The sequence below is a fragment of the Nelumbo nucifera genome, chromosome 8, assembly GCF_055504915.1.
Source record: "Nelumbo nucifera cultivar China Antique chromosome 8, China Antique-T2T, whole genome shotgun sequence".
Taxonomy (NCBI): Eukaryota; Viridiplantae; Streptophyta; class Magnoliopsida; order Proteales; family Nelumbonaceae; genus Nelumbo; species Nelumbo nucifera.
In genome coordinates this window covers 48,592,974-48,607,933 of record NC_142656.1, presented here as the reverse complement: position 1 = coordinate 48,607,933, position 14,960 = coordinate 48,592,974, and the positions used below count along the sequence as shown (strand labels likewise).

The 14,960-nt window shown below is 44.6% G+C and overlaps 1 protein-coding gene across 1 annotated transcript; it reads right to left on the bottom strand.

Moving 5' to 3' along the window:
* Positions 1 to 12,499: 12,499 nt before the first annotated feature.
* LOC104611765 (uncharacterized) lies at positions 12,500 to 14,697 on the bottom strand. The gene has a single exon (XM_010278963.2). The coding sequence runs from the start codon at positions 13,637 to 13,639 to the stop codon at positions 12,716 to 12,718; it is 924 nt and encodes a 307-aa protein (XP_010277265.1). The 5' UTR covers positions 13,640 to 14,697; the 3' UTR covers positions 12,500 to 12,715.
* Positions 14,698 to 14,960: the final 263 nt, after the last annotated feature.

Here is a 14,960-nt window from a genome sequence, read left to right as displayed (position 1 = left end):
CTCCTCGGTTCATGGACCACCTCGGATTGAGCAGCATCAGATTGGCGTCGTCTGTGGGAATGGCACAGAAAGCCTTTCCTGAAAATCTCATTCCTCGCCGTGCAATCAAGGAAGCGACTAAGATGCCTAAAAACCAGTCTGAACGAGCAACTAGCCATTCCCCGTCTCGGGAGAACCAAGAAGTTCCGCAACCTTCGACCGTAGTAGATCCAAGACAGTTCCGAGCCATGTAGGAAAAGGTTGATAAAATCTTCAAATTCATGCAAACACTAGGGTCTGTCGTGTCACCCAATCGGGCGGTCCCCCCTCACCCCCCGGCACGCATGAAGGACGATCCTCGGACCGAGGACCCCAAAATGCGTCGGTCAGACATAAGGGGAGAGTGGTCCAAGCATATGAGGCAAGACATGACCCAAAGGCCCGCCGCCACTGCCAGTCAGTGCGCATCCCCGCTAAAGAAAGGCTCGGCAAAAGGATGCCGCTCTTCGTAGTTTCAATTGCCGAGTCAAGCTCGGTCAAGGATCACCTTACACAACCCAAAAGGGAGGCCATAGACATTGTAGTCCCAGACAATAAAGATCTGACAATGTTTGGAAGAGTTAGAGCACACCTCCACCCATAAGAGTGCAATTCCCACCGTAAACCAATCTGTGCAGGCCACCGCGCATATCAACATAGTGGACGAGGTACCCCTTATCAGATGGAAAGCCCCCCAATTCGACAAGTACGATGGGAACTCTGACCCTTTCAACCATGTCGCGGCACTCAAAGCCCAGATGATGCTACATGGTGCACCGGAGGGATTGATGTGTAAAACCCCTATAACCACGCTGCAAGGCTCAGCCTTAGCATGGTACTCCTCCCTGCTACCGAGGTCTGTAGCGTCATGGGCTCAACTGGAGAACTAGTTCCTGGCACAGTTCACGGCTAGTCAGAAGCATTGGAAAACCTTGGCCAGCCTTATGCAAGTCCGACAGAGGAAGACGAAGTCCCTTAGAGATTACCTGGCGAGGTTCAACAAAGAAGCACTTCGAGTCAAAGACTTGAATTAATCAGTTGCGGTGAAGGCCACACAACACGGACTCCGCCCTTCCCCATTCCACTTCTCCATCTCGAAGAATCCTCCTCAAACGTTGTCCACGCTAATGAGCCGCACGCAGAAGTATATCAACGCTGAAGAGGCCCAGGCGCAGCTCAAAGACGAGGATGAGAAGCCCAACAGAAAAAGGAGAGAGAATGACGAGCGAAAATCCAAGAGGTCGGACAAAGACCACAAGAGGCAAGATCGTCGGACTGACCATAGACCTCGCACCCCTCCGCCGACCCATCGGAACTTCACGCCGCTTAATGTTTCACAGTCTTAAGTGGTCCCTAGGCCAAGCCATCTTATAAAAACCCAGGGACTGTGGGCAGGTGCAAGATTAGCCCATCAGATACTATCCTAAATGGTCTTACACTTAACCTCTCAGCCCTTAATGATCAAGCACTGCCCGACAAGAGAGGACCTCTCCCTCGGCTGCAAGGAATAGTGCCGCACTCTCTACTCACATGGATCCCGGGAATTAAAACCATTTGCAAACATTTTGAAACCGTACATATACATATATATATATATATATATATATTGCAAAACAAAATTCCAGCGATTGAAATCAACTGCCGGCAGTTTGGTTTCCATCAGAGAGAGTGCCTTTCCCGATCATTACCCTTGTCCGACAAAGGGGCTGATCCTGTCACTATGATCACCCACTCAGATGAATTCTCGGACTGTCCCAACATACCCAGGTTTTGATCCCCGCTAAGGATCTCACTGATTAACATATCAAAGACAGCCCGATCCGACACCTAGTGAAGTGTCACAATCAAGTCTAGGGGTCAGGTGTAACTTTCTAGTTTTGTCCATCTGTCTCCAAGGTCCAGGGCAATATTGGAAATCTGGTCCGGTTCAAGGATTCAAGTAATCCCATACTGCATGTGCCTTGGGTCTTACCCTGGTGGCTGAGACAGGCCATCCCAACACTTGGTGGCACACCAGTATTAGCCTTGGCAGGATAAATCTCCCCAGACTTATCCAATGGTTGTGAACATTTAAAACTAACACAAGTCTCTATAAGTGTCCAGTTTTAGGGTCTTACACAGAATTATACCAAACAACATGAATCAAACATGCACTTTAATTTATTTCCACTAAATAACAAAAGTACATCAAATCGGATTGAAGCTAAGGGCATACAAAACTGTCTAACAGCTTCCACTTGCACTTAGGTTCAATCTGGTAGAAGCCGGAGTCCCATACTTTCCACGTGTTTCTCAAACACCTTCTGGGTCAGTGGCTTAGTCAATGGGTCTGCCACATTATCCGTTGATGCTACCTTCTGAATTAGGATGTCCCCTCTACCAACGATCTCTCGTAGTACATGGTACTTCCTCTCAATGTGCTTTGACTTCGAGTGAACCCGAGGCTCTTTAGCCTGGGTGATTGCTCCATTGTTGTCACAAAACAACGAGATGGGTGATGTGCTGGACGGAATCACTCCCAATTCGTGTATGAATTTCTTCATCCACATGGCTTCCTTGGCAGCTTCACTTGCGGCAATGTACTCGGCCTCAGTTGTGGAGTCTGTAGTGGACCCCTGTTTGCTACTTTTCCAGCAAACAACACACGATCCTATCGTGAAAACATACCCAGATGTAGACTTTCTATCATCTGGATCCGACTGGAAATCGGCATCGGTATACCCTAGAACTTGTAGTGAACCACCGTCGAATACCAGACAAAACTCTTTTGTCCTTCGAAGGTATTTAAGTATGTTCTTCACATCAATCTAATGCTCCTGGCCTGGGTTGGCCTGGAATCTGCTTACCACACTCACCGCCTGAGCTATGTCCAGGCGAGTGCACAGCATGGCATACATGATGCTCCCTACGGCTGAGGCATAGGGAACATCTCTCATGCCCTCAATCTCCTCAGAAGTCTTAGGAGACATCTTCTTGGAGAGAGTGACTCCATGTCTGAAAGGAACATTTCCTTTGTTGGAGTTCTCCATGCTGTACCTTTTGACAATTTTGTCAATGTAAGCAGCTTGGGATAATCCAATTATCCGCTTCGATCTATCTCTATAGAGTCGATGACCTAGTATGTATGAAGCTTCTCCAAGATCTTTCATGGAGAACTGCTGTGATAGCCATACCTTGACCGAAGTCAACATTCCTACATCATTCCCAATGAGTAGGATATCGTCCAAGTAAAATACCAAAAAGGTGATCTTATCCCCATTGGACTTCTTGTAAACACAAGGCTCATCCGGATTCTGCTCGAAGTCAAACGTTTTGACGGCAGAATCAAAACGGATGTTCCAACTCCTAGAAGCCTGCCTAAGTCCATATATGGATCTATTGAGTTTACATACCATGTGTTCCTTACCAGCAGCAATGAAGCCTTGCGGCTGCTGCATGTAGATATCTTCACTAAGATCTCCATTCAGGAACGCGGTTTTGACATCCATCTGCCATATCTCGTAGTTATGGTACGTTGCTACAGCTAGCAGGATCCTAATGGATTTAAGCATTGCCACGGGCGAAAAGGTTTCCTCATAATCGATGCCTTCTTTCTGAGTATACCCTTTCGCCACAAAGCGAGCTTTGTAGGTCTCAATCTTGCCATCGGGGCCCTTCTTTCTCTTGTAGATCCATTTGCAACCAATTGCTTTTACCCCAGAGGGCGGATCTACTAGAGTCCAGACTCCATTGGTCTCCATCGAGTTCATCTCAGCTCTCATGGCCTCCACCCACTTCTGGGAATCTATGTCTAACATAGCTTCCGCGTAAGTCACGAGATCCTCTTCACTAGTCAAGGCTTCCACCAGGTAACTATCCTGGTCATAACCATATCGGACTAGTGGTCTGGATACCCGGGTGGACCTTCTAGGTTGGTCACTACCTAGAACTTGTGGAACATCTCCCACTACTCCTAAGCTCTCCTCATCAAGAACTATTTCCTGACGGTGGGTGTCCAGGATGCATTTGGATTCTAAGAATTTGGTGTTTCGATTGCAGAACACTTTCTGCTCACTTGGGTCATAAAATAGATAACCCACCAAATCCTTTGGGTAGCCTATAAATAGGCAACGGCTGGTTTTGGATTCCAACTTGTCCGCACTTGTTCTTTTAACGTGTGCAAGACAACCCCAAATCTTCAAGTGTCTTACACTTGGCTTCCTTCCGGTCCATAGTTCATATGGAGTTTTCAGAACTGATTTGGTTGGAACCCGATTCAGCACGTAGATAGCAGTCTCTAATGCATACCCCCAAAAGGATGTGGGTTATTCTGAGCGTACGAGAAGTGACCAGACCATGTCTAACAAGGTTCTATTCCTCCTCTCTGAAACACCGTTGAGTTGAGGTGTAGCAGGAGGAGCTAGTTGTGACACTATCCCATTGTCCTTTAAGTAGTCCCTGAATTCGTCAGAGAGATACTCGCCACCTCGATCCGATCAAAGGGCCTTAACTTCTCTCCCTAACTGTTTCTCGACTTTCTGTCTGAACTCTTTGAACTTTTCAAAGGATTCAGACTTGTGTCTCATTAGGTACACGTAACCATATCGTGAAAAATCATCTGTAAATGTGATGAAATACACATGTTGATTCCATGTCCTAACACTCAGGGGACCACATACATCAGTATGTATTAGGTCAAGTGTGCCTTCAGATCTTTCAGACTTACCGTCAAATGGCCGCTTAGTCATCTTACCTTGAAAGCAAGGCTCACAAGTGGGAAGATTTTCTACGGTTAGAAAATCCAAAGGATCATCCTTTACCAGCCTTGTGATTCAGTCAACACCGATATGGCCAAGTCGGTAATGCCAGAGGCACGTGGGATTTACTGTATCACGATTCCTTTTCTTGGGATTTTTGATCGACGTAGTTTCGGTTAAGTTAGTTTCCAAAGAAGGATGTAGAACATAGAGACCGTTCTCTAGTTCCCCGCATGCGATAAATTTGTTATTCCGTTTAACAGTAATCATATTACTAAAATAAACAATATATCCATCAACACACAGTTTAGAAACAGAAATTAAATTTCTTCTCAAGTTCTGTACATAAAGACAATCTTTAAGTACAAGGACTCCTTATCTAAAAACTAAGTCTACGGTTCCTATTGCCGTAGCTGCAACACTTGCAGTCGTTCCCAAAAATAGTGTCACTTCGCCTTCACTCAATCTTCTGCTAATTTTAAACTCCTTTCTTAGATTCCAGGTAGGCAGGACAGTTCCTCTTCCAGTGGCCGGTCTGCTTGCAGCAGTGGCAGACATCAGATGCCTTGCTCTTCTTTTACCTCTTGGGTTTGGCAGCTTTCTTCTGGGGCTTCTTTGCCTTTCTCTTTTTCTTGCCCGATTTGTTAGCTTCAGCAAGCATAACCACAGGCTCATCCTTCTTGAGTAGATCCTCGGCCCTCTGCAACATATTGCTGAGTTTCTGGACACTAACATTCAGCTTATTCATATTGTAGTTCATTGTGAACGCATTGAAAGAAGAGGACAAAGAGTTTAGGATGGCATCCACTTGCGTGGCAAGATCTAGCCCGGATCCAAGAGCTTCGAGTTCGTTAATGTATCCCATCATCCGAAGACAATGGTCATGAACTTTCTGTCCCTTGGACATCTGCACGGTCATGAACAATTTCAGGACCTTCTATCGAGTAGAACGGTTATGCTCTTCATACATTGTTCTTAGACTGTCCAATATGTCATTGGCTAGTTCGATCTGATCGAACTGCATCTATATTGAGTTGTCTAATGAGGCAATGACAAAGCAGTGGGCTAGGGAGTTCTTATCCTCCCAATCTTGGTAGTCCCTCCTACGAGCCTCAAAAGCCCTATCACCCGGATGTTCCGGGGCAGGATTTTTCACCACCTTGTTTAACTTTTCGGAAGTTAGGACCAGCATAAGATTTCTATACCAGTCGGCATAGTTTGGGCCCTTAAGCTTGTTATCGTCTAGAGCTTTGCAAATTGACCGTTTGCCATTTTCTGATAAAACAGCAAAGACGTTAGTCCACAACCTTAGTTTGATTCATGTTACCTACATAGATATGGTTTTTAATCTATGTTCTATTCCCATTTGTTCATCTCTGAGATTTCCCTCCCTTCTTAGTGACGGAGACGACGAAATGTCTCTGGAAATGTGGGAAATCACATAGGGTGCGTGAAGCCAACTGTTTCAGCTGCGAAACCCCACCACCTTTCTGTGATGGATCATATCCACTCATCAAATGAGTATCCCTTTGGCCTCTGTCAGACAAGGTTCAGAGCCGTTTTCAGGTAAACCTTTTTGTCTAGTGAGTGCTCACCCATCATATTCAAGTTACGCCAAGATACCGTGAGGGAGTTCCCATTTTCTGGTGAAGCCCCTCCCACATCGGTCTATGACGCCCCTATCATCTTATGAAACACTCTGACAGATCCAACAGCAAATGGATAACCCAATTTTATAGGGCGTTTCCTCATTACTGAAGGACCCATCATTGTGCTAAGGACGGAAGGCCTTTAGAGAGTCCATCATATGGATCTCCCTATCACATGCATTCATATTTGCTGGAGGGAACTAGATTACACCCTAGTTCTAATTTAGGTCAAACTAGAGTGGGTCCCACTGACTTTCATAAAGTCAGATTTCTGGTGGGCCTTAATCGGCTAGGGGTTCCGTACACATCCCTTTTTAGGGTTGAGGGGCCCACCAAGCAAGGAGGGGTCATCCAATGACCTGAAGGGACACCATGGCAATGATGTGCATTCAGCCATGGTGTGCGCAAGAGCCACTAACGAGTTATCATGGGGCAAGTGCTTATGGCCCATGGTCGTAGCACATCAAACATCCAAACATCACATGTAAAGGAGGAATTGATCCAATCAAGTAAATGCTGTAAAGCCCATCAAATAGTCCATTTAAAATCCAAATCATTAACAATTAATGTCTACTAGGTGTATGGGCTGAGTCGTAGTTAGCAGTTCGGCCCATACAGCTTTTCTCACAATAATGGGCTCTTGTAGTTTTAACCCTTTAAAACTGGGCTTTACAGGTGGGTCGAATTAATCCCTGTAATTGAACATCAGATTTGGAATAGCAAGTGTGAGAAATATGGACTGAAAAACAGCCCCCTTCGAACCCCAGATTCGGTCCAAACAGTTTTGGTCCAATCTAGTCCAAAATGGTCCAAAACTGATTTTCAATTCAAGAATTAATTCATGAAAGATCTGAAATTAATAATCTTGATTTTAAACAAACACAAATCAACTATGGATTGTTCGCACCACCTACAAAACAGAGGTTAATCACTAATGTTGCAGTTTCATAAACTGCAAATCGCAGGAAGCGATTTCTCCATCTACAAATCTCCAGCGCCGCCATCTTCTTTCTTCATCTTTAATCAAGAAAATAAATAATAGAAATCCTATTTCTATTAATTAATTACATTCTTGATCAAATCCTATACATTCAGTCTAGAAAAATAAAAAAAAAATTATTTACAGACCGAATTGAATAAAATAAATGAAAAAATTGTGCGCAGACCATCTGCGCCAAAACAACACTACGATCTCCAGGTTCGAACAGTCCATTAAATCAAAATAAATAAAGCACAATTGTAAATAAATTTTGGATTTAACAAAAATTAATTTCAGATCAATCGCCATTAACAAGAAACCAATACTTGAAAAAGAAGGCAATCTGTGCAAATCTTGGCAGAACATCTTTTGTCCATCTGCACAGGGTCAGATCTAATTTTCTTTTGGTTCAAGATTTGAACCTGTGGCTCTGATACCACTGAAATAATGGTAGGATCCATCTAATGGACGCCAAAAAGGTTGCGAAATGGGTGGGCGAATTTCAAAAATTTTCCTACCTTCTCCCAACTGGGAATCACATTCCCTAAATTTAGAATACAATATTCAATGATCCTACTTGAACCATAACCGAACCAGATCTGAACCAAAAGCAAAAGGAAGGAATATACCAGATCCGGAGAAACAGTATCTCCCAAAGTTGGTGTTCACGCCCAAAGAATACACCAAGATTCGATCCTGCTGAAGATGACACAGTTGTGGATGGAACAGAACCAGCAGGGTGCGTCCTACACACTGGATCCTTCGCAAGAACCCTCTAGAAACTCTAAACACTGAGTCTTTTCAGTCTTTCTTGCAAGACTGATGTCAAGAACTGATTTCTTGACTTCCTATTACTGCAAAGATCAAATCTTGCAAAAGGGAATGGCGGCGACTGGAGGAGAACTCCTAGGACGAAGATGGCTGAACTACTTCTCTTCTCTCTGGAGTTTTGGTATGAGATCTAATCTTAATTCACAGGAGGTATCCCTTGCACACACAAAACCCTGGTTCGAAATCTGATATATTTCTCTTGGGTTTCTCCTCCTTTCTTCTTGATTAAGAAACCTCCTAATTAGGAGTTATCCCAATCCAAATCTGTATTTGGATAGGGGATTATCTTAATCCTATCTGCAGATTAAGTTAGCTTACTCCTGATCTTATCAGGAGGTTACCAGATTCAAATCTAATTTGAATTTGGTCTCCTAGAGTGGATAAGGTTAGAGGCACAATCCTTTTACTAACATTAATCTCAGATTCACCCCATAGATGGGTGATCATATCAGCCCAGTTCGAAATGGGCCTTTGGCCCATTAAGTGTTCAATGTTTAACTAGTTTCTAATCTGCTGCCCAGTTGGGCTTCTTTGTATGGCGTGGGACCCAAGCATTGATCTACACACCAGCCACATGGGTTCGGCCCAGCCTTTATTACAAGACCCAGCCGAATTCACTGAAAAACTCAGTAAACCCCCGAGCCCATCATATGGACCCTATGGGCCCAACACTTACATTAAGTGGTCCATGGGCCAAGTCATCTTATAAAAACCCAAGGGCTGTGAGCAGGTGCAAGATTAGCCCATCAGGTACTATCCTAAATGGTCTTACACTTAACCTCTCAGCCCTTAATGATCAAGCACTGCCCGACAAGAGAGGACCTCTCCCTCGGCTACAAGGAACAGTGCTGCACTCTCTACTCACATGGATCCCGAGAATTAAAACCATTTGCAAACATTTTGAAATCGTACATATACATATATATATATATATATATATATATATATTTTGCAAAACAAAATTCCAACGATTGAAATCAACTGCCGGTAGTTTGGTTTCCATCAGAGAGAGTGCCTTTCCCGATCATTACCCTTGTCCGACAAAGGGGCTGATCCTGTCACTACTCACTTGGTGGCACTACCGAAGCAGAGCACACTCCAAGGCTCCGCTACCAACCCTGACCGATTCCCAAGCGATGGACATGGTCATGATTCCCCGTAGTAACTACCCGAGAACCCCGAGTGTCTCCAAGTTATCGTCCATGCGAACCGACCACCACGGCATGTGCAGACCCGAGCTGCTTCCTGCCTCAGTCACTGGGTTACCAACAGGGCAACGGACCCCTTTGGGGTAAACCACGACAACGTCGTCCTCCTCGACCTCTCGTCAAATCCTTCTTCGCCGATGAGCCTCCCAGTCTTCAGATCGTGGCTACTCATCTGCCTTGGGACGAGCCTCCGGTTGCACACCAGCTCGTTCCTGCCTTTGTCAGAACAAAGCAAGCAAACTAAAGTCAGTTCGGCAAACAAAAGTAAAAGGAAACAGACCGGCCACCCTTTCCATTAGACCGGCGAGCATCAGCATCTCTAAGCATGTGTACGCGATAACGTCGATTTCGTGGATCATGCTCAGGTCCGACCATTGGGGTTGCAGAAAAGACGTCCTCGGCCCCTGCAGCTCAGCAAGAAAAGGGAGCCCTAGGGATTCACACAAAGAAGAACGACTCTTTCTAGTGGTTCATAGAAGAAGGGGCTCCGACTGATGACCGAATGTTCCGCCAGGTGGAGAAGTAATAATACCCCTGTTGGTGGTGTTTCAGTTGGAGCATAAAGCTCACCATCCCCAGGGTCAGTTCAATATCGCGGATGGCACAATAGGACATAGGGCCAAGCAAAAACCTAAAGGAGTTTGGCATCAGCTACACCGGAAACACCTTGTACCAGTTTAGCACCTCGGCGAACCCCTCGCTCAATGGGAACCTCAGCCCAACCTCCAAGCTATGTTCATAAACACACAGCTCACCGGGCTGAGCATCAGTGGCCATCTCCCCGGGCAGCGGACACCTTATCTGGTACTCCATGGGAATGGCATATGTAGCTCGGATCCAAGCCATATCCCCGGGCGCCAAGACATTGGGCATGGTACCAAACCGACGACTTGTCTGAAGAGGAAGCTCCATCTCCATCCTAGAGGGACCAGCCTCGGTTTCCTCAATTTCGGCAGCCACGAAGTCTCTCAGCTCAGGCTTATAAATCAAGCCACGAGAAGAGATAAAACCAAAACTACTGGAGGACCCGGATGAGGAAGAGGACCGACGAGATGAAGAGGACATACCGGGCAATTTGAGAAACTGAACAACGAAAGCTACCGAGCTATCTGCCAAGCTACCCATCGAGCTATCTACCAAGCTGTCTACCGAGCTATCTGCCAAACTATGTAACCGACAAATCTACCAAGCAGTGGATGCCAAACTCTTGCAAACGATACTGAGGATAGGGAGGGGGGGACCCCTTTTTCCTTTTATAGCTATCAGGGGCACAGATCGAGGAGAGGTCAGTGGTGCAAATGAAGCACCACTGACAACACCTCAGAAGGCCAACTAACGTGACCAATAACGTATGACGGGAAGCCTTAGAAACCGAAGTGGCACCCTCAGCAGGCAGCGGTTGCACCCATTAATTGTGTCGGTTCAGCCACTGTACTAGTCCAACCTTCGACGTGGAGACCCGCCGAACCAGTCCAGCTTCGACACAAATCCTCGGACTAGGCGGCTTACGGCCACAAGGCCGCGCAATAGTCTGGCAGAGCATTCCCCCTCCTCGACAACATAAGTGGGGGAGTGGTTCGGGAACCGAAATTTTGGTTCTTATTTAAGTTCTGCAGTCGACGATCGGAGGACTCCACGGCAACGACCAAAACTGCACGGATGATACACATGCTCGAAAGTTCCTCAGCCGGGCAATGATCCTAGAAAACTTCATTCCTCGACTTCAGAACTGGGGGAGTGGTGCTTGGGTCATGGCTGAGCTGGCTCTGCAAGACACGTGGCTGCCCAACTATCGCCCAGCCATGTCATCCTAACTCGGCCGGATCGACATAGCTCAGCCACGACGGGCTAGCTCGACCAAGCTACGTTGTTACTGTGGAACCCCATCTTATCCTTCTAGCCACATCAACAACACGTCATATGGATGAGCACAACTACGGGTAAAGAGGAGTAAGGAAGACGACTCTGCTGGGGAATGGGACTCTATCTCGAATCCCTCAGTGACTAACTTCATCCCGACAACCCTGGAAGCCCAGTCCGACTAGGACACGGATCTTCGGCTATAAAAAGGTACTCAATGCTCGAGGTAAGGGATCCAACTTCTAAGACCTACACCGCTACTTAACTCGGACCGGCATCCTTATAGCTCGGCTCGACTATCCTATCACCTTCTACTAACTTGAGTGTCGGAGTTCTTACCCGGGGATAGCTCCTTGGGCCTTTGACTTCTGTTTCCTTGATCATAGGTCTTGAAGCGCGGCTTCATCCTTGTATCTCGGCCCCGCCCTACCAACAGGGACTATCTGATTGCCCTCCTTGGTTCGTGCACCACCTCGGATTGAGCAGCATCACCATAGTTTGGGGGGGGGGGGGGGGCGGGGGGAGCCTTTTTGGCGTTCATATTATGGAAGTTTCGGTATAGGACATTTCTGTTCTACTTGAGGAATTGGCTAGGTTTAATACTGGACGGATCCCCTTCTGTGTTTTCTTCCTCTTTCCTTTTTTTTTTTGTTTTTTGCTTTTTTCTTCTTTAACTTCCTTCTTACTATCAAAAAAATATATTGATGAATCGAAAAGGGTTTCTTGTTGGAAGGGGAATAATGTATCATGGTCATGGAAATGAGGATGTATAAATAAAGGGTTTCTTGTTTATGCATTCTTTTTCATTGCAATTGTTTATGCACATTCAGTAGTACATAAACACAAATTGAAAGAGAAATGCTTATCATGTTGGGTCAAAGGTTGCTATGATCAACGAATTGTTGGTGTTATCAATTTAATGATCACGATCGAATTGCACCATAAATGCATTGCAATACTATAATTTTACTTCATATATTTTGTGTAGATTTCTTTTTCTTTTTTCTTTGGTGGAGGATCTAATGCACTGACCAACAAAGGCTTTTAGTACTTGATTGACATTTACTATATGCAAAGTATCAAATTAAACTATATGGGCAACAATCTCCATAAACCTTTTCACAAAGAATGCTAATAGTTTTGGTGTCCAACAGCCGAATCCAAATGAAACCGGTGTCAACACAATGCAATCTGAATCTGATAAGTGGGACTTAATTTGGTAAATGTTTGCATCCTCTTTAACTTTGTTGAAGAACTAATGATGCTCAAATAAACTTCTCAGTCATGAGAATCAATAACCCAAAAATTAGATGAATAAAGAAAGTCAATGGATTTATTATCCATTTCATGTATGAAATTGCAACTGTACACTTCAATTCATGTATCATGTAATGCCCATGTTGGGTTTGAGTGGTCAAAACTGTTGAAGAATCTCTAGTGGGTGAGGATGTTGAGCAAAGAAACTCTGGTCTGTATTAGTCGCCTAAAAAGGAAGTCCAATCCTTCTTCGACGCTTTCAAGGCTAACCTCCAGATCCTTCAACCTTTTTTGTGCTGTCTGTGAACTCTCAACTGCAGCATCTTTGCTTGCATTGCAGGGAGACAGGGCGAAAAGTGCAACATCAACAGATTCCACCTCATTCATGCTCACATCTACTTCATTGTCACAAGCTACTAATCCCCTCTGCATCAACTTTGACACCAAATTCCATCTACCAACCTTTGGCTTTGACACTGGGATGGACAAGAATGACAACAGTGCCCAGAAGATAGAAATTGCAACACTGCTGACTTCTCTTAAGACCCTGACCACCATTGCTGAGTCATGGTCATAATCTAAGAGAGGACAGGCTACATACTTCTCTTCCAATCGCTTCAATGTCTTAAGGCAGCTGCTGACATCCTTCTTCACCCTTTTCTTGAAGGAAATGTATGCTGTAACCTTGTTAAGCAACACCTCCAATTTTCTTCTGCGAAGAGCTGATTGAATATCTTGGATAATTTCCTTCATTTGAATCAAGATGTCCCTTGCAGCACCACCTATGTCCAACAATGTGACTGATCCATCTATCATCTCCTCCACCCATCTCTTGTGTTGATGATGGAGCAAGGCCTGCTGAGTTTGTGGCATCTGAAGAAAATTCTCAATGCACTTGTGCAACTCAGCAAGGCCCAACAGGGAAACACAGATTGATTCTGCCTTCAATTGGGATCCTGATTGTGCTGTTGACAAAGACTCCAAGGCTCTCAGCTTGCTCAGCTCCTCTTCAATACAAGTAGCAGTAGGATGGGATCGGGTGGGCAAGCTAATGGAGCGAACATGATAACGACTCTCGGGCATTGCAGTACTATCAGCCATCTTCAACTCCTTTCTCTGGCTGATTAGATTTTCTTTGGAGAGAAATTAACTCTTTAGATCGGAGAAATGGTGGTTCTCTACAGACCCTTTGGTTGATCTATTTATAGAAACACATGGAAGGACAATAAGAGGAGAGAAACAAGGAGAATCTTGAGCGCTGGAAATCACCATTTCTCCATAATGAGCATGTTATCAGTATATGGTTGCTTCTATATTAGATGATGTTGTCACATTTTTGGTTTACAATTCCCCAGTCAGAACCTTATTCTGTTTCATTTGTCCATGTGCCTACGTATGGCCACTTCTGTATGCTCTTCATATACATTTAGTAGCTTTTCACTGTCAAGTGGTGTATGATCCCTTTGTCTCCCAACAAATCACTGTTTCTAGCTACCTTATTGTTCTTGGTGTTGGGGACCTAAAAATCAATTTTCCATGAATTAAATTGTCGTTTTTCCATATTTGTTTCAATTCAAAGTTCAAACGATCGACCAGTAGCCCACAACCACAATAAACAAATTAACTAACTTTGGCCATATAGGAAACAAAATCTGGAAATTTTTAGATAGATGGGGATCAAGATCACGGGTTGAAATTAATTGTGCAGTCTGGCATGTCTTTAGTTTGTCTTGTTCCATGTGGCTATTGACCAAAACATAGCATAATACTTCAGTATGCAGACACACGGTTAGTACCGTGCACTAATACTAACAAAATTCTGTATGAATTGTGCTTAATAATAAATTATTCAACTAAGCAACTATTCATTGTAATTAATGATCTTTGGAGATGAATTATTATTTGATAAGCTAATCATTAGATGGGTTATGAGTTAAAGTCTTCATTTTCTAGGTTTATTAATATGTATATGAGCAAATGCCCAATTCAATAGACCCAATCATGCATTCAACCCGTGCTCTAAAATGGGAGTTTGGATGGGCTCCCACAGAGCATGCCCCACAGCCCATCCCCTCCGTGCATTGGTAAGATCTCAATGCAGATGTTCCCAATGCATGGAGGGGATGGGCTGTGGGGCGCTTGTAGGGCGTGCTCTGTGGAGAGTCCACCCTGTCTCCTAAAATGGGGGTTCATTATGTCATAGAGAGAGAGAGAGAAACATCTATCGAGTTCATTATGCTATTACACCAATCTAATCCATCTTCAAGGCTTTCAAATCTAATCTCCATATCCTTCAATCTCTATAACACCTGTATTCGATTTCTCTGTGCTGTCATACCCTCCCCTTTCATGAACAACAAGAAATCTTGGAAGAAAGAAACTGAAACACCACTAACTTCTCTTGTGATAATGGTAATATTGG